The following is a 25,878-nucleotide window of genomic DNA, read 5'->3' as shown; positions in this document are numbered from 1 at the left end:
AAATGGTCAAAGGCCTGGAAACGATGCCTTATGAGGAACGGCTAAGGGAGCTGGGCATGTTTAGCCTGGAGAAGAGGAGGTTAAGGGGTGATATTATAGCCATGTTCAAATACATAAAAGGATGTCACATAGAGGAGGGAGAAAGGTTGTTTTCTGCTGCTCCAGAGAAGCGGAGGCTTGACAACCATATGTCAGGAGTGCTCTGATGGTGTTTCCTGCTTGGCAGGGGGTTGGACTCGAGGGCCCTTGTGGTCTCTTCCAACTCTATGATTCTATGATTCTATGAAATAATCCCCTCCAGCAGGTGATGTTGTGGGTTATGGGATTCCTCATGGGCTTCACAGAGCACCCCTCAAACTGCCAGTGCTGTATGCAAGACAGCCCTGCCACTACAGTCATGACTGAGTAAGATAAGGTGGCCCTTGACAGGAAAACAATCTACAGTGGTATCTCGGGTTAAGAACTCAATTCTTTCTGGAGGTCCCTTCTTAACCTGCAACTGTTCTTAACCTGAGGTACTACTTTAGTTAATGGGGCCTCCCGCTGCTGCCACCTTGCGATTTCTGTTCTCATCCTGAAGCAAAGTTCTTAACTCGAGGTACTATTTCTGGGTTAGCGGAGTCTGTTACCTGAAGCGTCTCTAACCTGAGGTACCACTGTACATTGGAATCACAGAATTGTGGAATTGGAAGGGACCACAAGGGTCATCTAGTCCAACCCAACCTGTTTTCAACCTAAACGTACCATGGGGCATGCACAAAATTCAAATAACCAGGGCGCTCAGCTGGTAAGTCAGTAACACCTTTATTTAATTTGGACTCTTGAATTACCGCAGATTTCACCCTCAGCCCTTGGAAAAACTGGCCTGTTTCCCTGGTTCCTGGTAGAAAAAGCCTTTCCCAAGGTGCCCTCAAGATTCCCATCAACCCCGGCAGAAAAAATTGCCACTGTGTTTCTAAACAAACCCTCTCGATATCAGTTCAGTCTGGTTGGAATCTGTCAGTGTTTGCTCAGATCAGTTTTATTTTCAAAAAATCAAGCCGTTCTTGAGAAATAAAAAAAAAGGGATGTCCTGGTTTTGCTGGGAGACTTGCAGGCTATGTGTGTGTATAAACTTATCATACAAATGTAAAATTCACACTCGTCGTTCTGCCGGCTTTTGTTTCTGGGGGTGAGAAGGGAATGTAGCCTTCAGATGGAAAAAGGCTCCCTGGTAGAGATGGGAAGTTCTGGGGGGAAACTGGAAAAATTGGGGGGAGGACAGGCCCCCCCATTTTCCCCCAAAGTCGTTTTTTCCCCCAGAAAAAATGGAGAAAAAAGTGTGTGGAATATTCAAACTATATCAAACTGTGTTTTTTTTTCATTTTTTCTGGAAAAAAATGGCTTTGGGGGGAAACGGGGGAAAAACAGGGGGAAATTGTTTTTTCCCCCATTTCCCCAGTCCCCCCCCCCCCAGGCCTTCTCATCTCTACTCCATGGAATAGCTAGGCCAAGCGATTTAACCCTGTCTGCCATATTGGATCAGAGGGAGAAAGATTATGCTGATGATTGACGTTTTGTGGTTCCTGCAGAAAGTTCTCCACATGGTTGTGTCTTCTAGGGTTGCGCCAGGCACACACAAATGCACACAGTTTTTCTAGAGTGTGTTCGGAGTAGGGCATCGCTTGCCAATTTGGAGCCCTACAGATGTTTCGGAGGACAACCCCCACCTGCACGTTGGCCAAGTTAGCGAAGGTTTTTGTAGGGTGCTGCTATTGTAAACAAGTTGCCTCCACACAAAAGTGCCCTTTTCATTGCCATTGATTCTCAAGGTGTTGCTTTCCGCCCTTGAATTAACCCAGTGTGTTCCTGACCTCTTGTTTCCAAAGCTGGCTGAAATTTGAAGAAATTAGAAGCTAGTGAGTGTCTTGAAGTTTTCAGTTTAGACCCTGCCAGTGAAATCACTCTCATCTCTGAGACTTAGGAGCCTTTGGTCTGGAAAACACAGAGGATTTCCTTTCTGCCGATTTACTTGCTTACATTACCAGAATAGCAGAGTGGCAAAACTTTCTAACCTGCTATCGAAGCTCCATCGCCATTCTCTTGCAGCTGCAACTCAGAATGGATAGCCAGTAAGGTAAAGGTAAAGGACCCCTGGGTGGTTAAGTCCAGCCCAAGTCGACTATGGGGTTGCGGCGCTCATCTTGCTTTCAGGCCGAGGGAACCGGCGTTTGTCCACAGACAGCTTTCTGGGTCATGTGGCCAGCAGGACTAAATCGCTTCTGGCATAATAGGATACCGTGATGGAAACCAGAGCGCACGGAAACACTGTTTACCTTCCCAACGCAGCGGTACCTATTTATCTACTTGCGCTGGTGTGCTTTCGAACTGCTAAGTTGGCAGGAGCTGGGACTGAGCAACGGAAGCTCACCCCGTGGCGGGGATTCAAACCCCCAACCTTCTGATCAGCAAGCCCAAGAGGCTCAGTGGTTTAGACCACAACGCCATCCACATCCTCCAGTCCGATAGCCAGTCCCCCAGTCCAATGTGGTACGCCTCTTTGTGATAAAGTTAGCACATTGTTGTTCTTTCTAAAAGCCACTGCATGTAGCCAAACCATGTTTCTGCCTGATGGGTATAATGTTGTTTTTGTTTTCTGTACATTGCTTTGGATGTATGGACATGCATGGTTACCAGACGGCAGCAGAGACTAGCGAAACAGAGCCATCAGCTGCTGCAAAATGCAAGAAATGTGGGGAGATAGGGAGGCGTTGGACAGCAAGCTCAGTTGGCAGATGGAAGAGGCTTGTTGAGCCTGATATACTCCAGGCCACCAACTAAGGAATGAAAATATGCATCTCTGATAACAGAATTATAGAACTGTAGAGTTGGAAGGGGCCAACTCCAACCCCCTGCATTGCAGGAATATTTCGCCCAACATGGAGCTCAAACCCACAACTCTGGGATTAAGAGTCCCTTGCTATACCAACTGAGCTATCCAGCATCAACGCAGGATGTGGCTCTTTGTGGGGAGGCCAGGGAATCATCAAGGAAGGCAGAGAAAAACTGCGTTCTGCGACCTGTCTACATGGGTGCATATTATTATTATTATTATTATTATTATTATTATTATTATTATTATTAAATTAATTCATTTTTTGTACCCTGCCCATCTGGCTGGGTTTCCCCAGCCACTGGACGGCTTCTACAAAGACCAAAAATACACTAAAATGTCACACATTAAAAACTTCCCTGAACAGGGCTGCCTTCGGATGTCTTCTAAATGCCAGGTAGTTGTTTATCTCTTTGACATCTGATGAGAGGGCGTTCCACAGGGTGGGAGCCACCACCAAGAAGGCCCTCTGCCTGGTTCCCTGTAGCTTTGCTTCTCGCAATGAGGGAACTGCCAGAAGGCCCTCAGAGCTGGACCTCAGTGTCTGGGCAGAACAATGGGGGTGGAGACGCTCCTTCAGGTATACTGGGCCGAGGCCGTTTAGGGCTTTAAAGGTCAACACCAACACTTTGAATTGTGCTCGGAAATGTACTGGGAGCCAATGTAGGTCTTTCAAGACCGGTGTTATGTGGTCTCGGCGGCCACCCCCAGTCACCAGTCTAGATTAGTTCTATCCACATTCTAATCCACATTCTGGATTAGTTGTAGTTTCTGGGTCACCTTGAAAGGTAGCCCTACGTAGAGCGCATTGCAGTAGTCCAAGTGGGAGATAACTAGAGCCTGCACCACTCTGGCAAGACAGCCTACGGGCAAGGAGGGTCTCATCCTGCGTACTAGGTGGGGCTGGTAGACAGCTGCCCTGAATACAGAATGGACCTGCGCCTCCATGGACAGCTGTGAGTCCAAAATGACTCCCAGGCTGTGCACCTGGTCCTTAGGGGGCACAGTTACCCCATTCAGGACCAGGGAGTCCTCCACGCCCACCCGCCCCCTGTCCCCCCAAAACAGTACTTCTGTCTTGTCAGGAATGTATGAGAATGTATTGACTCATTTGGCTTAACTCCTTCTGGACTGAACCAATGCTTAGTCGTTGAGCAAATGCTATGCTCGTAGAAGGCCCTGCTTCAATTCCTTGCATCTCCAGGTAGAAGAATCAGAGAACAGGGGCCGGGGAAGACCTTTTGCTGCCTCAGACCCTGGGGACATGCTGCCAGTCGGAGCAGACATTGCTGGCCAAGATGGACACACTGCCTGGCTCCACTTCTCTCCTCCATAGTGAGGCACAAGGTGCTAATGTTAGGTCCCCTGGGAATTTTTGCTCCTTTTCCCTTTTTGCCTTCCCTTTCTAGCCAAAGGACTAGAAACTTGTCTATTTGTTTTTATTTCAGATGGGGACAGAGCATCTCAGCATGCTGGGTTCCATACTCAAAATCGAAGTCCTCACTTGGTCAGTGTGTGCACCCATGAAAACGAAGAGCCCTACATAGAGATCTTGCCTCATCTATGGTCTGTTAACATAAACCGCTTCCTCTCTCTCAGTCCCTAGTGGCTATGACTATCCTTACGGGTCGTATGGTAAGGATAATCGAGGCAAATGAATGCGAAATGCCCTGGGCACTCGGGAAGAACTGTATAAATGTTAAGTATTATTATTACATAAGAGCTCCACAGCAGATGTCATGCCTTCTTCATCCTGGTGACTTCCAGATGTCGTGAGACTCCAACTCCCATCAGCTCCAGCCGGAATGGCCAAAGGTCAGGGGTGATGGGAGTTGAAGTCCAAATTATCTGGAGGGCGTCAGGTCAGGGAAAGCTGATCTAGGCTTTCTGTTGAGCATCCTTGCTACGGCCTCTCGGATATACAATTCTCGCTTGGCTTGCCAGCTAATTTCCTCTCCCTTACAAGGAGTTTACTAGGATCTTGTAATCCCCTCTCCCCAATTTCCACACATAGGAAAATTCTTGAAAGTGGCAAAATATTGTTTCCCCTTTATACCGCAAACGGCTGCCATAGATGCACAGATTTATTCGGGTCCTTTTGTGAACTAGCATCTTCCATAGACTTATTTGCAAAGCTGCAGGGGAACCGGATAATCGTTGCCCTGCTTTGGTGTTGCCCATCCAGGTGAGCCCCCAATCCTTGGTGTGAGCGGGCAGTTGCAGGGAGGGTCTGCCTCCCTTAGTGAGTGACCACAACGCTTTTAAACGCCAACGTCCACATGGGCCCGCAGCCTTAGATGATGCCCTCGTGTTTCTCTGTGGCTTTCAGGGCCTCGTGCATGCTTGCGGCGGACAGCCTGCGGTTGATGTTGCGGTAGCTGCAGCGCAGGAGGTTCCAGAAAGTAGTCCTCAGGTCCCGGTTGAAGAGGGCATAGATCAAGGGGTTGATGAGGGAGTTGGCGTACCCCAGCCAGAGGAGAGTCCTCTCCAGCCTCAGTGGGATGCAGCTGCAGCGGCTGCCGCAGATGAACGGCCGGGCCGTTGACATCAGGAAGAAGGGGAGCCAGCAAAAGGTGAAGGCCCCCACAATGATGCCCAGGGTCCTGGCTGCTTTCTGCTCCCTCTTGAAGATGGAGATGTTCTTCCGGTCTTGGCGGAGGAATTTGGACAAGGTGGCACATTGCTCCACAGCCTTGCTCCTCCTGGTGCTATGCTGGCGCCGGACGCCAGGCTCGATGCAGTAGGCTCCGTCTGGCTCGTAAGGCCTGGGGAAGTCCATGAAGCGGTGTTTTTGAGCGCTGGCCTTGGCTGCCTTGTAGATCCTGTTGTACATGACGAGCATGACGGCCATGGGTATGTAGAAGGCGACGCCGGTGGAGTAGACGGTGTAGCCAAAGTCCTGGCTGATGAGGCACACCCGTTCCACCGTGATGTTCTTCGCCCAGCCAAACAAAGGGGGCAGAGTGATGGAGGCCGAGAGGAGCCAAACGATGAACACCATCTTGGCCATCAACTTCCCGTCTTGCCTCACGGGATATGTCAGCGGCCGGGTTATTCCCAGGTACCTGGAAAACACCAAGGAAAGATTGGTAGGTTGGATTTGGCTTCGTCAAACCTTTATTACGCATTAGAAATATAAGGTTAGGTAAAAAGGTAAAGGACCCCTGGATGGTTAAGTCCAGTCAAAGGCGACTATGGGATTGTGGCGCTCATCTCAATTTTCAGGCTGAGGGAGCCGGCGTTTGTCCACAGACAGCTTTCCGGGTCATGTGGCCGGCATGACTAAACTGCTTCTGGCACAACAGGATACCGTGATGGAAACCGGAGTGCATGGAAACGCTGTTTACCTTCCCATCACAGTGGTACCTATTTATCTACTTGCACTGGTGTGCTTTTGAACTGCTAGGTTGCTGGGACAGAGCAACGGGAGCTCACCCTGTGGCAGGGATCTGAACCGCTGACCTTCTGATCAGCAAGCCCAAGAGGCTCAGGGGTTTAGACCACAGCACCACCCGAGTCCCAATTAGAAATATAGGCCATCATTAAACATCCATATACATTTTTTAAAAAATATATATACGAATAAACAGCCATGTAAAAATATGCAATAACGAGGATTTTCGTAACAAACAAAAACAGTACCCCCACAGTTTAAAAGGTCATAGATAGTTTAATTAGCCAAAGACTTGGGAGAAGATGTATAATGAAGGCACCAGATGAGCCTCCCTGGGAGAGCATTGCACAAATAGGGAGCCACCACAGAAAAGGCCCTATTCTCATGTTGCCACCCTCTGGACCTCATGTGGAGGAGGCACACAAAGAAGGTCCTCAGAGGATGATCTCAGGGTCCAGGTAGGTTCATGCATGTTGTATGTTGTCTTCACAAAGGCATGCCTATTTATGCCATATGCATTTTTTATACACATGACTTGACTGGCAAACTGCACTGCAAAATTCGGGGAAGTGTGAATTTTTAAAAGGTGGCCACGTTTCGACTCTCATGCTATTTCAGAAAGGCAAATTAAGCAGGAAAACCTTTAAATGTGACCTGAACGCAATTCCCATCACTCGCATCACTCCCCGACACATGGAGCAGAACCAGTGGTTGAGGTGGAGCCATGTGCTTGTCATGTGCTGCGTCCAGGGTGAATTCAATCCCTGGTCTCTCCAGACGGTGTCACAGTTAGCAGGGGTGGGGAAAAGCTCAGTTCTCCCTTCCAAGGAGACGCTGCTCAGGGCTAGGTGGCTCGATGTTCTAACTCAGCAAAACAAAACTCCGCACAGGTCACTTATTCCCTCTGCCCACGACACTGCGGCTGCTGAACTGAGTTTCTTTTGGGCGATGCAAAGTGGGTCACAGCAGTGAACACAGCCACCTTTTAACCACCCTCTCAGGAACCGCCACTAGAACCCACGTGGTAGGGTTTCTCTCTCTCTCTTTTTAAAAAATCACTCTGTTCTAATTACATCTCTTTGGTTACCAGGCAACAACGTGTGTGCTTGTCCTACAGGGGGTCCAGCTAGCTCTTGGAGTTAATGTAAAAATAGCAGGGTCCAGGGTCCGTTGCATAACCACGTTGCGGTGGCAGATCATACGGAGGACTGTTTGCAATTGCTGTAAGGATTTAATCAGCAAAACAGAAATGGGCATGCGTGGGCAGGCAGTGTCGTGACCCAGATCCCAGGAAATCTCTGTGACCCCAGAAACCCCTCCAAAGGTGCACTGGGATCTGGGCTGGTCAGGACTGATGAGAGTTGAGGTCCAAAACATCTGGAGGGAGCCGGCCTGAGAGACCCGGGTTGAGAATAATTTTATTCTAATTTTCTAAATGCTTATTATGTTTATTGTGGAAGAAATGCCGGAATGACTGGATTTAGAAAGTTTAGAAAGGCAAAAGCTACACAGACATCCTTTGTGGAACAAGAGGTGTGTGACTATCTCAAACCACCCACCTCAAAAAATAAATTTAAAAAATTGTGTTTATTTAGTTCACAAAAATTATACATCTCTCAGTTGTTAAAAAAACAAAATCAACCCACAAAAACAGCCTCAAAACAGTTCACAAAAAAGATAGAGCAACAAAATCATCAATAAGAAAATTTTAAACTTTAACAATGATAATTTAAAACTTTTGAAAAGTTAAGGTAACAGACTAAAAATAGATTAAACTTTGGCTGGGGCAACCCAGTCAGATGGGCAGGGTATATGTAAACAACAATAACAACTTGCACCAACTATTTAACCATCTGGGTAGGCTTGTCTAAACAAGAATGTTTTTAGCAGGTGCCAAAAAGAGTGCCTGCCTGCTATCAAGTGGTGGGGAATTCCAAAGGGCAGGTGCTGCCACAGTAAAAGACTGAGTTCTTACCAATGAGAAATGGGTTTTATGTGGCACTTGTAACCGTGCCAGTTCTGCCAATTGCAGCAGTCGAGTGGGTGCATGTGGGGCCAGGCGTTCTTGTAGGCAAACTGGTCCCAAGTTGTTAAGCGCTTTGCATACTAATAACCCCACCTTGAACATGGGCCCAGTAGCAATTCAGCCACCGGTGCAGGTCTCAGATGGATATAACAGGCGGAAGATTCCGAGGCTTCCCAGAAAAGAGCACTCGGCTGAAAATTCCTCAGGACGGCAGAGTTTATTTCAGTTCAGTGTTTTTTAAAAAACAGACCCGGATTAGCAGTGCTTCTATCACCAGCAATGAAGTCCCCCTCCTCCATGTACACAGCATCTGGAAGGAGGCCGTGAAAAGACTTGCAAGGGATCGTTAAGTGATTAATTAATCTGTACTTTGATCTGGAGTCGCGTAAGGCTTAGAGAAGGGCGCTGCATGCATGCTTAAATGCTGTTCAGGGTCTGCTCTAGTTGCTGGGCACAGTGTCAGGTCCTATTTGCTTCGGCGACACCTGCAGGCAGCCAGCACCTCTCAGGATTTATTCATTTCAGAGCACGCAGAAGCCCGTCGAGACACACGTGAGGAGGGGTTGGGTGCCGGACCCACCGACACCCATGCTGAGTCCCCAGGGACCACGTGCGCAAGACATGCAACACGCAGGGAGGTGGGGTGGTGTTTGTTTGTTTGTTTCCAATTTCTTTTATTGATTTTCCAAATTTATGAACAAACAAACATTGATCCTAACTGTAATAATTCCACTTTTGTTAACATTATTGAATGACTTCCTCAAATCCCCCTGGCTGAATTTCAGTGAATAATAATAATAATAATAATAATAATAATAATAATTTTTATTTATACCCCGCCCTCCCCAGCCAAGGCCGGGCTCAGGGCGGCTAACAAGCAATAATAAAAACGAAGTGAATGAATACAACTTAAAAACAAGATTAAAAGACAACATTAAAATATTGAAACATTAAAATATTAAAATGCAGCCTCATCACAGGAGGAGAAAGGAAAAAAGAAAGAGGGGGAGGGAATCAAATTGGCTCCAAGCCAAAGGCCAGGCGGAACAACTCTGTCTTACAGGCCCTGTGAAAAGAAATCAGATCCTGCAGGGCCCTGGTCTCATGAGACAGAGCGATCCACCAGGCCAGGGCCAGTGTTGAAAAGGCCCTGCCTCCGTTTGAGGCTAATCTGACTTCCTTAGGGCCCGGGACCTCTAGGGTGTTGCTATTTATGGACCTTAAGGTCCTCCGTGGGGCAGACCGGGAGAGGCGGTCCCGTAGGTACGAGGGTCCTAGGCCGTGAACTTCAGTGTATATCATTGTAACAGTTTTCCAAAACTAATTTCTCATAACATTTGCTTAGTCAAGTAACATCTTTCTTTCTTTTCATATTAACTTTAAACATATTGTTCTATAACATTGCATATTTAAATCCTAAGCCAATCTGGTAATTGCAAATATTTCTATTTAAATTATCTTAGCATATTTAGCTAAATAGTCTTTGAATTTCATCCATTCCTCCTGGTACTCCTCCTCCTTCTGGTCACGGACTCTTCAGGTCAAGTCGGCTAGCTCCCAAAAATCCATCATCTTCATCTGCCGTTCCTCCACTGTTGGCACTTCTTGTAATTTCCAGTTCTTGGCTAACAAAATCCTAGCAGCAGTTGTGGCGTACAAAAACAATCTAACATCTTTCTTGGGCAATTCCGGACCTATTATTCCAAGAAGGTGTGGTGGTGTTACTCACCCAACCTCCCATCAGTTGCGTCGCTGCTGAGGGGGCATGCGAGGTCGCAATGGAGCAAATGCACCAGCGGAGCCAATCCTGCACTCCCTCTGGCGCATCAACACTGCACCAACTTCCTGACTCCTCTCCCCCTCTAACCTCCCAGTAAGCAGCAATGATGCAACCGACTGGAGGTCAGGTGAGTGCTGCCATCGCGCCCACACCATCCACCACCTGCAACACAGTCAAGTCAGGTGTGCCCAGCCCAAGCCAAAGGCGATGGACTTGTTAAGTACAATTGTTTAATTGACACTGAAATGGGGAATTCCCAAATGTACATTAACGAAGGCTTGAATGTGGGGATTTTCCATGGGGCTATATCGAATCCCCGCGACGGGGTGAGCTCCCGTTGCTCAGTCCCTGCTCCTGCCCACCTAGCAGTTCAAAAGCACGTCAAAGTGCAAGTAGATAAATAGGTACCACTCCGGCAGGAAGGTAAATGGCGTTTCTGTGCGCTGCTCTGGTCTCGCCAGAAGCGGCCTAGTCATGCTGTCCACATGACCCGGAAAAAATTGTCTGCGGACAAATGCCAGCTCCCTCGGCCTGTAAAGCGAGATGAGTGCCGCAACCCCAGAGTCGTCCGCGACTGGACTTAACTGTCAGACAGTGGCGTAGCATGGGGGGTGCAGGGGGGGCCGGCCGCACCGGGCGCAACATCTGGGGGTTAGGGTTAGGGGGCGCAAATCCACGGGTTAGGGGGCGCAAATTACTTGCCTTGCCCCGGGTGCTGACAACCCACGCTACGCCACTGCTGTCAGAGATCCTTTACCTTTTTTTATATTGAAGCTAAAGAAAAGACTGAGCTCTAACTGAGTTGGTAACTAACTATTGTTGTTTTCTGCTAGCAAAAATGTGAGTGTTTAACCTTAGATCAAAGGTATCTCAGAGGGATGGATGAAGGGATCAATCACTCGAGTTGGGTTGGCCACCAAATGGGCCATCTCTTTAATGCAGAGGGGAGGAGCCTCAGGCCAAGGGAACAAATGCAGCCCCTTAGATCTCTCTCCCTAGCCTTGCTACAGGGAAGCAGGCAGAGGGCCTTCTCCGTGGTGGCACCCGCCCTGTGGAACGCCCTCCCATCAGATGGCAAAGAGATAAACAACTACCTGACATTTACAAGACATTTGAAGTCAGCCCTGTTCAGGGAGGTTTTAATGTGTGACATTTTGATGTATTTTTAATCCTTGTTGGAAGCTGCCCAGAGTGGCTGGGGAAACCCAGCCAGATGGGCGGGGTACAAATAAGAAATTATTATTATTATTATTATTATTATTATTATTATTATTGCCTCCACCCCAGCCACTTGTGTTATCCCCAAGCCAAACCTCTCCTTAGCCTTCCTTCTCACCTTCCTCAAGGGTTTTTGCCTGGCTAGGATTTGTCCTTGAACTCTGATCATGTCTCTTCCTTGTTTGGATGGAGGGCAGAGAGAGGGGTATGAGTATGTGTAGGAACCAGCCTGTTGTACAAAGCTATAAAAAAATATTCATTGTTCCACCTGACTTTGCCTCTGGCCCTCCAAACACTGGCATGTGGCCCTTGGAAGATTGCCCAGAAGGAAAGACAGCCCTCAGGCTGGAAACAGCTCCCCATCCCTGCTACAAGGGACTTCTGCTTCGTAACCATTCTTTTTTTAAAAGCCACAACAACAACAACAACAGGCAGTGATAAATGCGATTGCTGAACCCAGCTTGTGTACAATGGGCGCCCTTCACCGAAGAGGCTGCTCCTTTTTATTTCTCTGCATATTTATACTGAAGGGCAGTGCAGACATTTCCAAATAAATAAAATAAATCTCCACCTCTCAGACTTTATGGCTCCTTCTAACGGGAGCACCAAACATTAAATACGTGCAGTCTGGGATTGCTTTTGAATTCCACACGCCTACCCTTTGCATTCAGAGGCGCTGCTGCTGTAACTTGCGCAATTAACTTTAAGTGTCTGCTTCCTAATTCTGCTCAGATTTCTTTCCTTTGTTTTTGTTTCAAAGATAGAAAGTCGCACAGACAAGGAATTAAGTGCACAGACTGGGGGGAGAAGAACAGGGTATTTTAAAAGCATCAAGGGATAGCTGTACAGTGCGGTGCAGAGTGCCAGACTAGGACCCGGGAGGGACACGAGTTCAAATCCCCACTTAGGCACAAAGCTCACGGGGTGATCTCAGCCTAACCAACCTCAAAGGATTGTTGTGGGGATTAAGGTCCATGCGCACCCCCCTTTTGCTCCTTGGACAAGTGGGATATAAATACCGCAAAGAAACAAATTCATTATCTTGGCAGATTTGGTTTGGATTTACAGTAGTGAGGCCCCCTTGGCTTCTAGACTTCCAGACTGTTTTGTAGCTGGGATTCAAGCGCTTACCAGAAAATTCAGGGTGTAAAATTAAAGTGGTTTGGGTGCTCTTGCACCATAAACTGCTTTCAACCCCTCCCCAACTCCCCCCTCCCCTAGAAAGGAAAGCAATGGAAAAAGGCACTATGGCTTGACACAATCTTTCCACCAAGACATCATGATGAACAGCGGATGTTGCAACACCCAGCCATAATCTTTGTGCAAGCAAATCAAGGCGAATGCTCAACGAACAGGTTGTTTGGACGCAACGTGGCTCAGTTGAAATGGGCTTAAATTTGCGGTATAGGCATTTCCTTGTGGTGTGAGGCTGTGCTAGACCAGGGTGGTCCAACACACATACAGCCCTTTTTTGGCAGCCCTCGGCAACATTTGACCCCCAGCCCTCGCACTGCCTTCTCAAAGCTGGGTAAGCTTTGGGAAGGAGGCAACAAAGCAAAGTATGTCCCATGGCTTCTGTGTCAAAGTACTGTACTCTCAAAGTATTGACGTGAGCATAGGGGAAAGCTGCATTCAGATTTTTGATGGATTTTTGTGCAGACCCCTTAAAAATCAATCAATCAATCAATCAATCAATCAATCACGAACTGATATGGAAAAGTGAAAAACGGTACAGTAATTGTAATGAACAGATTATGTTAGTAGGACTGCAAGAAGTTTTGTAAGGAGGACTATTTGAAATATTGCAAGAAAGACTATGAGGAGAGTTATTAGTTAATGATAATTAAGAGTAATAGAGAAATTAAGAAATGCAGAATAAGTGATAGAGAATGAAAAATCATCAGGGGAGTTGATGGAAGACTAGAATATTGCATAAGATAAGTTATATGTTATATGATTGTTGGAAATATGTTTAAAAAACCAATAAAAATGTATAACAAAGGAAAAGTGAAAAACGAATATTCCAGTCCATTACTTCTCTCTCTCTCCCACACCCCCAGTTTTTCATTAACCCATCCCTACAAAAATTTGGCATTCCATGGCATCCTCCATACTCTCTGAGCTGAAACCGCTACCTTTGAAGGTGATCCGGACTCTGCAATTAATCCAGAATGCGGCAGCTAGACTGGTGACTGGGAGTGGCCACCGGGACCACATAACACTGGTCCTGAGAGATCTGCATTGGCTCCCAGTACGTTTCCGAGCACAATTCATAGTGTTGGTGCTGACCTTTAAAGCCCTAAACGGCCTCGGTCCAGTATACCTGAAGGAGCGTCTCCACCCCCATCGTTCAGCCCGGACACTGAGGTCCAGTGCCGAGGGCCTTCTGGCGGTTCCCTCACTGTGAGAAGTGAGGTTACAAGGACCCAGACAAAGGGCCTTCTCAGTGTTGGCGCCCACCCCTTGGAATGCCCTCCCTTCGGATGTGAAGGAAATAAGCAGCTATCTTCTCTTTAAAAGACATCTGAAGGCAGCCCTGTTTAGGGAAGTTTTTAATGTTTGATTCTATTTTTAATATTCTGTTGGGAGCTACTCAGAGTGGCTGGGGAAACTCAGCCCGATGGGTGGGGTATAAATTTATTATTATTATTATTATTATTATTATTATTATTATTATTATTATTATTATTATTATCAGTTTCACCCCTCTCAACATTCTGCAGGCACTGAGTACACGCCATCTTCATTGGGCTGTTTTGTTTTTTGGAGGGGTGATGTTCTACAGATTCTCCTTACTCCTACATCTGCAAGTCTCCGATTTCCCCCAAGCCTGCCGGCATCTCCCTGTGGCTGTTCTCAATACATAAATAAAGACACTCAGACAACTGAATTGGTTAGACTATCGGGTGACCTCCGTCAGGAAATGTCACCTTTAGGCCACGCATACCATCCTCTTAATTTCCCTGTACTTCAGTGAGAAACTTAGAGAGAGTTTCATTTGCAGTTGAGTACAGAGCACACCAGACAATGACAGTGATTCTACATAATCGGCCTGGTTAAGGTTTTCTGTATGCACGACATGTGCTCTGCCTCTAAGCAATGACTCTGCCCATCTGAATTCAATCTTCACGCATCCTCGTACTGTTCCCAATCTGATCTGAATGCAAAGACTGTACACCCACATCCACGATCATCATCCATAAGGTAGTTGCTTATTTAGCAGTGCTCCTTCAATAGCATACATTTCACATTCAGCAGCAATAAATTATCAGGGACCATGGGTGGTATCCAACACGCTTGTTCTGTTCACGCAAGGATTTGTAGGTATAAAATGGAACCTCTCTCCTACTTCTTCCCCTGAGTGCACTCCATGCCTTCTCCAAATTTGCTTCGGAAAGGTTTTATTTGGGGGGGGGAGGAGAGGGGATAAAGTTCCTTCGCACAAGGGCAAATCCTTGCGCCGACAGAACGAGTTGCGTAGCAAATGCTCTAGCCGGGGGTTTCCTGTTTTGATCTAGATCTAGACCTTTCTCAACTCCAGTCATCCCTAGCTAGCAGGAACAGTGGTCAGGGGATGGTGGGAGTTGTAGTCCAATGACATCTTGGACCCAGGGTTGAGAAAAGCTGGTCTAGATGACCTGCAAAGGCCATGTGCACATTTTGTGGGATGTGAAACACAAGAGCAGTCAAGTACAACATTCCTAGAGTGAACATGTTTACACATGGGGAGGAATGTTTGTCCAGCCAGCAGGTAAACTTCCTGTTTCCTTCTGGGCTGGGACAGACTTCCTCTGCATGTGACTAGAGGTGGGCGTGGCCTCACCTGTGCAGGTAACAACAAAAGCACAGGGCAGGACAGCCATCTCTCTCTCTTTGACTACATGCACCGAAGAAGCAACATCTGCTTAGCCAAAAATGCTCTCTTGGCTTCAGCCAAGAGAGGACAAAGGGACTGTCTTCTTATGAGATATTTTCCAGGCAAATGTTACTTTTCTAAGCTAAGTCTGCCTTCTGGGATCCAACTGTGAGCAGAATGTGAGTAAACTCTTTATACTTTTATAGAAGACTGTGTCGTGTCTTATCTTTTATGAGGGAATAAGGGGGAAATACCAGAACAGCTATTATAGAGGCTTTAGCGAGCCTGAGCTAATACATCCGCTGTGAGTTTAAAAAGGGGAATTGTTACTCTGCTAAATTGTGAACTTGTTAACACAAGTTGGAAAGGCTCTAATAAAACAATATATCCTCTCCTGCATCCCTGAACATTCCCACAACAATCCAATGATTCTATGAACCTGGACAGTCTCTTCTCTGTTTCTGCCCCTGCTGCTGTTTCCACTGAACATTTCCACACGCATACGCGCACAAAAACACACAATTCTGTGAGCCTATGATTTATAAAGCAGGAGGCCATCCTTACCGGTCCACGCTGATGACGCAGAGCGTCATGATGGATGCCGTGCAGCACATGACGTCCATGGCAATGAAGACGTTGCAGAAGACCTCCCCAAAGAGCCACTCCCCTCCCACCAGGTCGGTGATGATGACAAAGGGCATGACGGCAAAGGCCACAGACAAGTCAGCCGCAGCCAAGGAGACCACCAGGTAGTTGGACGGCTGGCGGAGCTTTTTGACGATGCATACGGAGATGACGACCAAGCTGTTGCCCGCAATGGTCAGCAGAGTGATGACCGAGAGGACCGTCCCGATGATGACCTTCTCAGTGTCCCCGTACAGCAGTATATCCTCCCCGCAGTCCGTGGCGTTGGTGGCATTGGCGGGCAGCAGAAGGTCTGGCTCAGGGGACGCGGAGGGTCCTTCAGGCATGAATGGAGCTGAGGGTGACTTCCGGGTGGAATACTCCTGACCCGAATCCTCCACGGCGAGAATATGCTGTTCCGAAAACGGGCTGGGGCTGATCCTGACCAACATGCTTCGAGCAGACCGCTGTGCAGAGAAGAGACACAAGCTTGTTATTATTTCAGGCCAATTGCTTCAGCTGCAAAAAAAATAAATAAAACAAACCTCCGGCAAGTTAGATGCACAAATGGAGACTGATGCAAATTCGCAGATGTGTGCTTTGTCTGCTTCCCCACCGATGCTCTCAGATGCTCTCCCACTTGGAAATAAAATGCAGCACTCGGATACAGAAATTATCAGTGCCGGCCCTACCGTTAGGTCAATTGATTCGGCTGCCTCTGGCAACAGATGCTGGTGTGCCTAGGAGAGGGGTTATTTCTGGCCATTCCTGCTGAGCAGAGCTGCTCTTAAGCTCAGCAGTTGCCTCAGGGGTGGGGTGGGAACCCTGTCTCATTGCTGGTGTTGAAATATGAGTTAACTTCCACTCTGCTCCCCTACGTGGAATAAGGAGAGGACATCTGGCCTACTCCTTCGGGTAGTGATAAAGCTGGATATCAAATCCAAACTCTTCTTCTTTGCTTTAAGGTAAAGGTAAAGGGACCCCTGACCATTCGGTCCAGTTGTGACCGACTCTGGGGTTGCGGCGCTCATCTCGCTTTATTGGCCAAGGGAGTCGGCGTACAGCTTCCAGGTCATGTGGCCAGCATGACTAAGCCGCTTCTGGAGAAACCAGAGAAGCGCATGGAAACGCTGTTTACCTTCCCGCCGGAGCGCTACCTATTTATCTACTTGCACTTGGACGTGCTTTCGAACTGCTAGGTGGGCAGGAGCAGGGACCGAGCAACGGGAGCTCACCCCGTCGCAGGGATTCGAACCGCCAACCTTCTGATCAGCAACTCCTAGGCTCAGTGATTTAACCTACAGCGCCACCTGCATCCCATTTCTTTGCTTTAGGCAACATAAAATCTTGAGCCAGCCATAAACCCCATTCACACACACTGCTCACCTGCCACTCTCATAGACACACGGTCTCAGGCAGTCTTTGCCAACCTGGTGCCCTCTAGCTGATTTGGACTACAGCTACCAGGGAGCAGGTAGCATTGAAGGGCACCAGGCTGAACAGAGGGTAGTTTAAGAGTTCACCAATGGTGGAATTGTGGCCTTTCCACCAACACCAGTTGTTCCCGGACTCTATGGGCGGAGAATCCTTGACACTTCGAAGCAGTTGGGAAATGTTTGTGAGCATTCCATGACACCCCAGCAGCTTAAGCAAACAGCTGATTTCAGCCAACTCAATCTAGTTCTCTCGCTAGCTCATAGCTAGGGAGGTTTGAAAGATGGCAGCCTGCCTTGATCTGATGGAGGAGATGGGAAGTTGGCAAAAGCATTTATGTGGATCTGTGAGTTGCATGCTTTATATACTGCAGACTAACTTCTGCAGGCAAAGATTACCCAATTTCAGGATGCACAGCGACTAAGAGAATAAATAGTTAAGACAGCTCGTGTAAGCATAGTTATCAGTCTCCTTTTCAGCGCTTATTCTTCGCCGTCTCCTTTTTAAATATATATTCTATGTTTCCCCAAGTGCAATTCAATCATAATGAAACAGGCACGGTAAAATATAAGGCCGTTACACTGAATTACCCACTGGTCCATTAATAAAACTGGCATAAATCTGCAAATGTTTGAAAAGAATTGTCCTAAAGCAAAAAAGAGAGGCATGGTTTCTTTGCTAGATGATGACCTCATAGCAGGTATAATCTTCCAAGAAATGGCATTTAATCCTTCGTCAAAGAGCAGAGGCATGTCGCTTTTAAGACAGTACTTGCCACCTGCAATTCTTATAAGTCCTTTTATTAAAAATAATATTTTTTTTAAAAAAAACACCCTGCTGCCTACAGCATCTTTTTAGTAGATCGGAAGTGCTTGAAATTGCTAAATCGTGCTGATGATTCATTTAGATATTATAGCTGCACTAATATTATCAGGAAGATTTATTCTATGTAGTCATTACAATATGAATCGGCTCTTCTACACTGCGGAGAGCTGAGTGCATATTCTGATGTGCAACCGGGTGGTCATCAATCGTTTGGGCCCACCGTTTTCCTGATTCACTGCTACAGCCTTCCCCAGCCGAGTGCCCTCTCGTTGTTGTAGAACTATAACTCCTGCCAGCCCCAGTCGCCATGGCCATTGCGATGGGAATTGTAGTGCAAAATATCTGGAAGGTTGGGAAAGGGTGCTGCTGAATCCACCCCAACAAATCTCCTCACTAAAGGATCACTCTCTTTATTAATATTGTTTGCTTCGGAAATATGAGCACTGGCAGGGCACAAATTCTGTGGCCGGACCCTTCCCCTGTAAACCACACATTTTTGCAGCGTTAGTCAATATGGCAGCCTTCAGGTGTTGTTGGACTACTTCTCCCATGATTCCATGCTGCTTGGGGCTGATGGAAGTTGAACAGGCAACTCCCCATTCATGCTTGTTATGTACTGAGTTCAATAGGATCCAAACTGCAGCAGTCTGATTGGTCCTAGAACAATAGGATCCAAAATGCAGCAGTCTGATTGGTCCTAGAACAATAGGATTCAGAATGCAGCAGTCTGATTGGTCCTAGAACAATGCAGCAGTATGATTGGTTGGCAGGAACCACCCAATCCTGCTCCAGATAGAAGTGAATCCACAACCTGATTGGCTTACAGTAGAATTCCGGAATTAGCCAATCATGTGCAGCCCATTGTGTAAATAATGTATATAAAGCAGATACTGTGAGGGGACATTCATTCATTCCTCCTCACCACTATGAGCTGAATAAAGAGCATGAAATCACTTTGCGACTCTGAGTGTATTTCAATGCTCATTCAAGGCACACACAACCGCGCATGTGTGCATCGCTGTGAACCTAGAAGTGGCATGAAAAGGGGCAAAAACAGCCCCAAAAGGAATGGCAGTTGAAGATGATGGACTTTTCGGAGCTAGCCGACCTGACTGGAAGAGTCCGCGACCAGAAGGAGGAGGAGTACCAGGACGACTGGATGAAATTCAAAGACTATTTAGCTAAATATGCTAAGATAACTTAATTGGGAAAACTTGCAAATACCAGATAGGCTTAGGATTTAAATATGTGATGTTAGAGAATAATATTATGTTTAAAGTTAAAATGAGAAGGAAGAAAGATGTTAAGTGACTAAGTTAATTTTATGAGGAAAGTGGTTTTGGAAAACTGTTACAAAGATATACAATGAAACTCAGTCAGGGGGATTCGAGGAAGCCATTTAACAATGTTACTAAGATTGGATTAAGTATAGTTAAGATACATGTTCGTTTGTTTAAAATTCTGGAGAAGAAGAAAAAACAAATCGGGGGGGGGGGGACGACAGCCCTGGAAGATTGTGGAAACAGCAAAAACAGAAATCCTACGAGCCCTTGCCCCAGCCTTTGAGCAGTGGTGTAGCTAGTCGCTCGGGTGCCCGGGGCTACGCACGTGCCCTGCAACTGGGGGCGGAGCAAGCCACCCATGGGGGGCAGGGCAAGCTGCCCGTGGGGGCATGGCGGGCTAAGCCTCCCCCTCAGCTGTAGGACAGCTGAGGCGGTGGGCAGACGCAAGCCCCGCGCTGCTTGAAAAAGCAGCACAGAACTTGCAGGCAGTCCGCCAACCGCCTCCCCCTCAGGAGAGGGGCGTGGCTCAGGCACGATGCAGGCCCCGCGGTCTGGCACCCAGTGCCCCCCGCCTCACCTAGCTATGCATCTGGATTAGGCAGATTTATGGGGGAGAGGGCTGTGGAAGGCTACTAGTCATAAAGGCCATGCTCTGCCTGCAAATTTGGAGGCAGAAATGCTTCTGGTTTTCGGAAATCACTTGAGGGGCGAGTGCTCCTGCCGTGGCGTAGGAAGAGGGGGGTGCGGCAGGTGCAGGAATTATTATTTTTCAAAAACACATATTTTTGTCAGTTTGTCACCCCCCCCCCAGTGATGACACCCGGGGCGGCCCGCACCCACCACACGCCCCCTTCCTACGCCACTGCCTTTGAGGTCTGTGGAGAGTTGGAGTTTGAGCAAGGAGATAAGATATAACTTTATTCGCATTAGCCAATGGCCATAGCAACAGTAAAACATTGCAGTATACGCAGAAAAGGGAATTTGATATAAGAGCACAATTTAAAGTCCTGAATCAGCCGTCAGTTAGTGGCCCTTATTCTATTGCCTCTTCTATGAACCCAGCAACCTTTGAGCAAGGAGGCTTGCGGGGAGCGAATGTGATGGAGTTTGGTGGACATGGTAAGTGCTGGTTATTTTTTAAAAAAGGGGTTTTCAAGGGTTTCCAGACGTTTAGAGGGTGCTTGCGGGCTTTTCCAGTTGTGCTCCAGATATACACAATTTCATTCAGACGTGTGCTGCCTCAGAACGTAATACCCCACATTACCTCACGTGTAATCCAACAACATCTGGAAGGTAGCGTTCTGACTACCCCGGTTTTGTAGCATCAGATAGTGGGCACAATCCAAATGGACATTCTCTACTGTGTTTTTACACCATAAAAACGATGCCGGGGCAGAGAAGCCAACAGAACCAATGATAGACAGAGATGGAGCCAGTGACAGGTAGAACCAATTAATTCTACATTTCCCCCCGTTGTTCTCCCTGCAAAAGCGAGACTAGGGAGGAGAAGGAAACAGGCAAGATCATCCTCTGGGCTGGTCAAAAGAAGGCAGGCAGGTTTGGAAGAATCAAGGCTGATGTTCATGGGGTAGTGACCCGTTTGCATTAATGGACTAGCCTCCACACGCCCTTCTTCCATTTCAAAGGGGCTCGCTTGGGCAAACCTCTGAGTTGGAAGTCACAAGCTTAGGGTCACCTAGCAGTTTCTCCAAGCAAGGTGTTGCCTTAATCTCAGATCCGTTTTTTTCCTGTTTCCTTTGCAGGTACCTCTTCCAAACCAGCGTTTGGGTCACCGGTGGCTGGAGCGGAAGGTGGGAGAAATGGCCCGGTCCCATTCATGACTGATTTTAGAAGACTTCAAAAGGTGGAGGGAGAACGTGATTTGCTGGAGTGAGAAGGGATGTCACTTGTGGATTTCATTAAGGGACCTCCCCATCCCCCGCATTCTTTCTTCTCTAATTAGGGAACTAGATTAAATGTTGCAGCCAAGTCACTGGGAAGGGATGTGGGAAGGAGTTGGAAAGTCTAATATTGGATTGATTTTGTGTATTCAAGTGTGAATTCATTGATGCATATTGCAAAGGTACACACACACACACACACAGAAAATTCTCCTTTAGCAAAATAGCCTGAGACATCCGAATTGTTCAGATAATCAGAAGTGCAGATAAATCAAATTGGTGAGTTAAAATTTAGAGAGAGAAAGAAAGAGATTATCATGACAGACAATGAATTCTAATCATCAAGAAGTTCCAAAAACTGAGCAGTGGCAATAAGACTTCTAATCCAGAACGCAAACATAATTATGTTCATAGCTCTCGTGGTATCCATTCCTCAACTTTTTTCTGCCTTTCACCCACATCCTGGTATTTACACTGGAAGGTCCTTGAGACCAGGGACCTCATTTTACACAAATGGTACTGTGCAAGTATTAAACAATATGCCCTCTATTTAACAAGGTTTGCATTAAGGAACTCAGTGGCCATATATAGCCTAGAAGAGCCTTCCTTGACTTGGTGCACCCCCTATGTTTAGACTGCACCCATCAGTCCCAGCTGATGGGAATTGTAGTACAAAACAACTGGCCAGCACTAGGTGGGGGAAACTGGCCTACCACAGCCAGCAGCTGAATAAAATGATATTTAGGGACACCGTCTGAAGGCAACAGGGATGGGCTGCCAACCACAGAGAAGGCATTTGAACTTGGCAGCAAACAAGTCTTGACTGGATGTCTTCAGCCAACGTGAGATCTAGCAAAGGTTTGATTTGCAAATGGGATGTGTAGGAGAGTGGGAGCTTATGGGGGGTCAGACTTTAGGACCTTTAGGTGCCCCGCTTCTCTTAAGAGAGTTGGCACTCCTTTGTTCGCAGAGTGATAGACATCACTCTCCCAAATCCCATCTCTTTAAACACCATGGATGCTTGGACCATTTTAGATTTCATGCGCGCCACGCAGGCAAAGCGTTAGGCAGTGAAACAACCTCTGCACCCCACATAGTCGTGCTGAACTGCAACATCACCCCAGGTTAGACGTCTTCCTGAGTGCCCATTAGTACTCACATCTCTCTGTCTCGTCTCCCTCGGCTGTTAACAATGAATCGGCTGCGCTCTTTCGGGGAGAGATACAGCTTCTCAAAAGTCTCTCTCCTGCCCACTCCCCTTAAAAACACTTTAAACAAATGCCAAACATCTCCTGCAGAAGAAGTACAACTTCTCCCCTTCCCCCACTGTGCCCTGCAAAATCCCAGGCTGAGATTGGCTTTCTGCACATAGCGCATGAGAGGCTGCCCCTCTGATAACTTCAGATACCCTTCCTGCGAAAGAATGGGAAAAAGAAGTCTCACCTCTAAGGCAGCGAGGAAGGAGAAATGTCAGGCAGGAGATGGCTTTTGCCTGGTCTCTTGAGATGGACATCTTCTGTCCAGGAGCACAGAGCCCCTTTACCTTTTTGAAATTGCTGGAGACTCTTCAAGCCTGACTTTCAGTGGTCCAAGCGTTCCCTGAGAAAGATCCAAGAGTGAAAAGGATGGCTGCAGGTCGCCAGGTTACATCCTCTGGAGGCTGCTTCTATTTCCCGGGCAAGCTAAGAACTGCCACAGCAGGAGGAGAAGATGCAAAGAAGCAGGCTCCCTCAACTCTCTCTCTCTCTCCCCCCTCTCCCCCTCCCCTCCTAAGCATCATTCTGCTGCAGACACACAGAGAGTGGCAAGGAAACACCAGGCTGGTCTTGGCGGCTGCTGCAAAAACTCAGGGAGAACAGCCTGGGGGATCTCTTCTCGTTTCCCTGAGCAGAAAGAGAATCTGGGTCTCTCCCATTCCATCCTTCCTTGCCAGGGCATCAGCAACCTGGACTGCCGGAGGCGAGCTGCGCGAGGAAGGAAACGAGCCTTGTCAGGGCTGCAAGAATTGCCACGAAGGTGCAATCGATTCTGTCACACTTCTTTTGCTGGTTTTTCCGAGGGAGCATCGAGAAAAGCCCAGTGGAGAAGCCTTGCAGGAACCTCGCTGGAGCGAATGGTGGTAGCCGGCGGTTAAAGTCTTTCATCTGCAAGTAAACCAAGACCTGCTATTGTTTCCTTTCAGCCAGACTAAAAATATACCTTCTTTATATGAGAACCCTTTCTTTATATATTGAAGTCTACACAGATCATCTGAACAAGCAACCTCAAACCTAAAAAGGATGACTTCATTCGTTAAGATTTGGGAGCTGGTGAATTGGATCACAGTTGTCACCATAACAAAACCTCAGCGTTGCAAAATGAAAAGTTTTCGGTCATGAGAAAGCTGCTATGGATATATAAAGCATTTCTGCATCGTCAAATATTATTTAAAATTTAAAAGTCCCCCCCCCTTACAATGCTATTTTAGATGTCATCACCGTCCTCCTGCTTATGTCTGAATATGTGGGTTTTACACCCTTCCCCCCTTTTGAAATTATGATTTTTAAATGTATGTATATATTCTTTCCCTAATAATATTGTTCAAAGTGTAAACTTTTCCAAAGTGTCAGGAAAAAAGAGGATCTTGTAAAACCTGAGCTGTATTATCAAATTTCTCTCCTGGCTACCACTACTGCAGGACTGAATCTAAGCCAGGCCTGTGTTCGAAGGCCTGTGGTGTTCAGTGTTGAAAGTCATCCACAGAGCATGTGAAGTAAAATTAAAGTGGAAAATGTCTTTGGTAGCGAACTGGTCCCTTTCCGCTACTGAGATCCACAGGTAGCTTATGAGATGCAGCTAAAAGAGATTTCCCCTTTGCCCACCACAAATTGATCACCAGCAGGTGGGAAGCAAAATAAAAAATATAAAATGTTAATAGCCCATCTCCCCATCCCCTTCTGAGACACCTCTGGTTTTCTTTCCTTTTTTCTGTGTGCTTGAAAATGGTCTTTGGAACAAATCACTCAGCAAACAGTCCTTTCCGCAAGCAGCAGTTTGACACTTCCCAGAGGAGCATTTAGAAAACGCGTCTCCTTCATCGATCGAACGGTCTTTGTGTTTGAACAAGACTTTATGTATAATGTATAACATATATTCTTCTTAAATAGCACCGTCCTGCAACGCACACAGCACTGCTTAGAAGCAAATGCCTTGCCCATCAACATGCTTTCAATGTGCCTGATGCAGCCCACTTTCAAATTGGCTGCTGTTTCAGATTGGCAGCTTTTATTGCTGCTCTGTGATGATCTCTCTTTTTGCTTCTATCATGGGTTTCCGTAAGCTGCTTTAGGATCACAGGAAGTTGCTACGTACTGAGCTCTCTGCACTCGCTGGGGACATCCTATTCCATCCTCTCCAACATTTCTCCAATGAAAATAGGGGCGTCCTATTCCATCCCCTCCACCTCGGTTTTGCTAACTGCTTGAGCATGAATTGTTCGTGTTGACGAGACTGAGCCAGAGCCAGAGCCAGACCAATGGACTGACTGCATATAAAACAGTTTCCCATTTCTCGAGGAAAGCACTTTTGCCCAGTGGTTAGAGCACCTGTCTTGCATGCTAAAGGTGCCTGGCTCAATTCCCAGCACCTCCGGATAGGACTGGGAGAAACTCAGGTGTGCATTGGCTCCAGCTTCTAGGGGCCACCACTTTGGGAGCCCCCAATACCCCCCCCAATGTTCAGAATGAGGAGAAGGAAGCTGAGAGCTGAGAGCCATTGAAAGTAGGAGCCACCAGCCACTGAAGCTGCGCTGCCACCATGTTCAGCTCTGCTCCCTGGCTCCTCCTGACGTGTCACCACGCCTGCCCACCCCAGTCTAAACCACTGAGCCTCTTGGGCTTACAGATCAGAAGGTTGGTGGTTCGAATCCCCCAATGGGGTGAGCTCCCGTTGCTCTGCCCCAGCTCCTGCCAACCTAGCAGTTTGAAATCACACCAGTGCAAGTAGATAAATAGGTACCACTGTAGCGGGAAGGTAAACAGCGTTTCCATGCGCTCTGGTTTCTGTCATGGTGTTCCGTTGCACCAGAGGTGGTTTAGTCCTGCTGGCCACATGAGCCAGAAAGCTATCTGTGGACAAATGCGGCTCCCTCGGCCTGAAAGCAAGATGAGCGCTACAACCCCATAGTCGCCTTTGACTAGACTTAACTGTCCAGGGATCCTTTAACTTCTTCTTTTTTCTGTGCAAGTCGGTGCCTCTGCAGGTGTGGAACCCTGGAGAGCTGCTGCCAGCCAGTGCAGACAATAGCTAGATAGAACAATGTCTGGTTCAGCAGAAAGGCAGCTTCTGATGTCCCGGCGATCGTAATACGTAGCTAGAGAGCTACGTTCGACCTGGCCGGTTATGAAAAGTGCAGGCCTGTGTGAATCAAAGGGGAAGGGAGGGGGATTATTGGAGTCATAGAATTGTAGAATTGGAAGGGACCGTGGGGGGCATCTAGCTCAACCCCCTGGCTTGCAGGAGATGGTTGTTGTTTTTATTCTGTCTTTTATCAGGGGATTTGGGCTGGGTGTTCATCAGTATGCGGATGATACCCAACTCTACCTCTCTTTCAAATCAGAACCAGTGGAGGCGGTGAAGGTCCTGTGTGAGTGTCTGGAGGCGGTTGGAGGATGGATGGCAGCTAAT

At 47.4% G+C, this 25,878-nt stretch overlaps 1 protein-coding gene and 1 long non-coding RNA gene across 2 annotated transcripts; one reads left to right on the top strand and one right to left on the bottom strand.

Moving 5' to 3' along the window:
* Window positions 1–348: 348 nt before the first annotated feature.
* LOC310686069 lies at window positions 349–21,327 on the top strand. Its single transcript, XR_014515701.1, has 2 exons — window positions 349–787; window positions 21,076–21,327. It is a non-coding gene; the product is annotated as an uncharacterized lncRNA (long non-coding RNA).
* LOC310685857 (5-hydroxytryptamine receptor 7-like) lies at window positions 4,168–23,627 on the bottom strand. The gene is made up of 3 exons (XM_083458889.1): window positions 22,657–23,627; window positions 15,711–16,237; window positions 4,168–5,937 (listed from the first exon to the last, which is right to left on the bottom strand). The coding sequence occupies exons 2-3, from the start codon at window positions 16,220–16,222 to the stop codon at window positions 5,166–5,168; spliced, it is 1,284 nt and encodes a 427-aa protein (XP_083315015.1). The 5' UTR covers window positions 16,223–16,237; window positions 22,657–23,627; the 3' UTR covers window positions 4,168–5,165.
* Between the last annotated feature and the right edge of the window lie 2,251 nt (window positions 23,628–25,878).

The sequence above is a fragment of the Podarcis liolepis genome, assembly GCF_965112155.1.
Source record: "Podarcis liolepis genome assembly, chromosome: 9".
Lineage (NCBI taxonomy): Eukaryota > Metazoa > Chordata > Lepidosauria > Squamata > Lacertidae > Podarcis > Podarcis liolepis.
The sequence above is the reverse complement of the archived record's forward strand: the minus strand, read 5'-3'. Positions and strand labels throughout refer to the sequence as shown.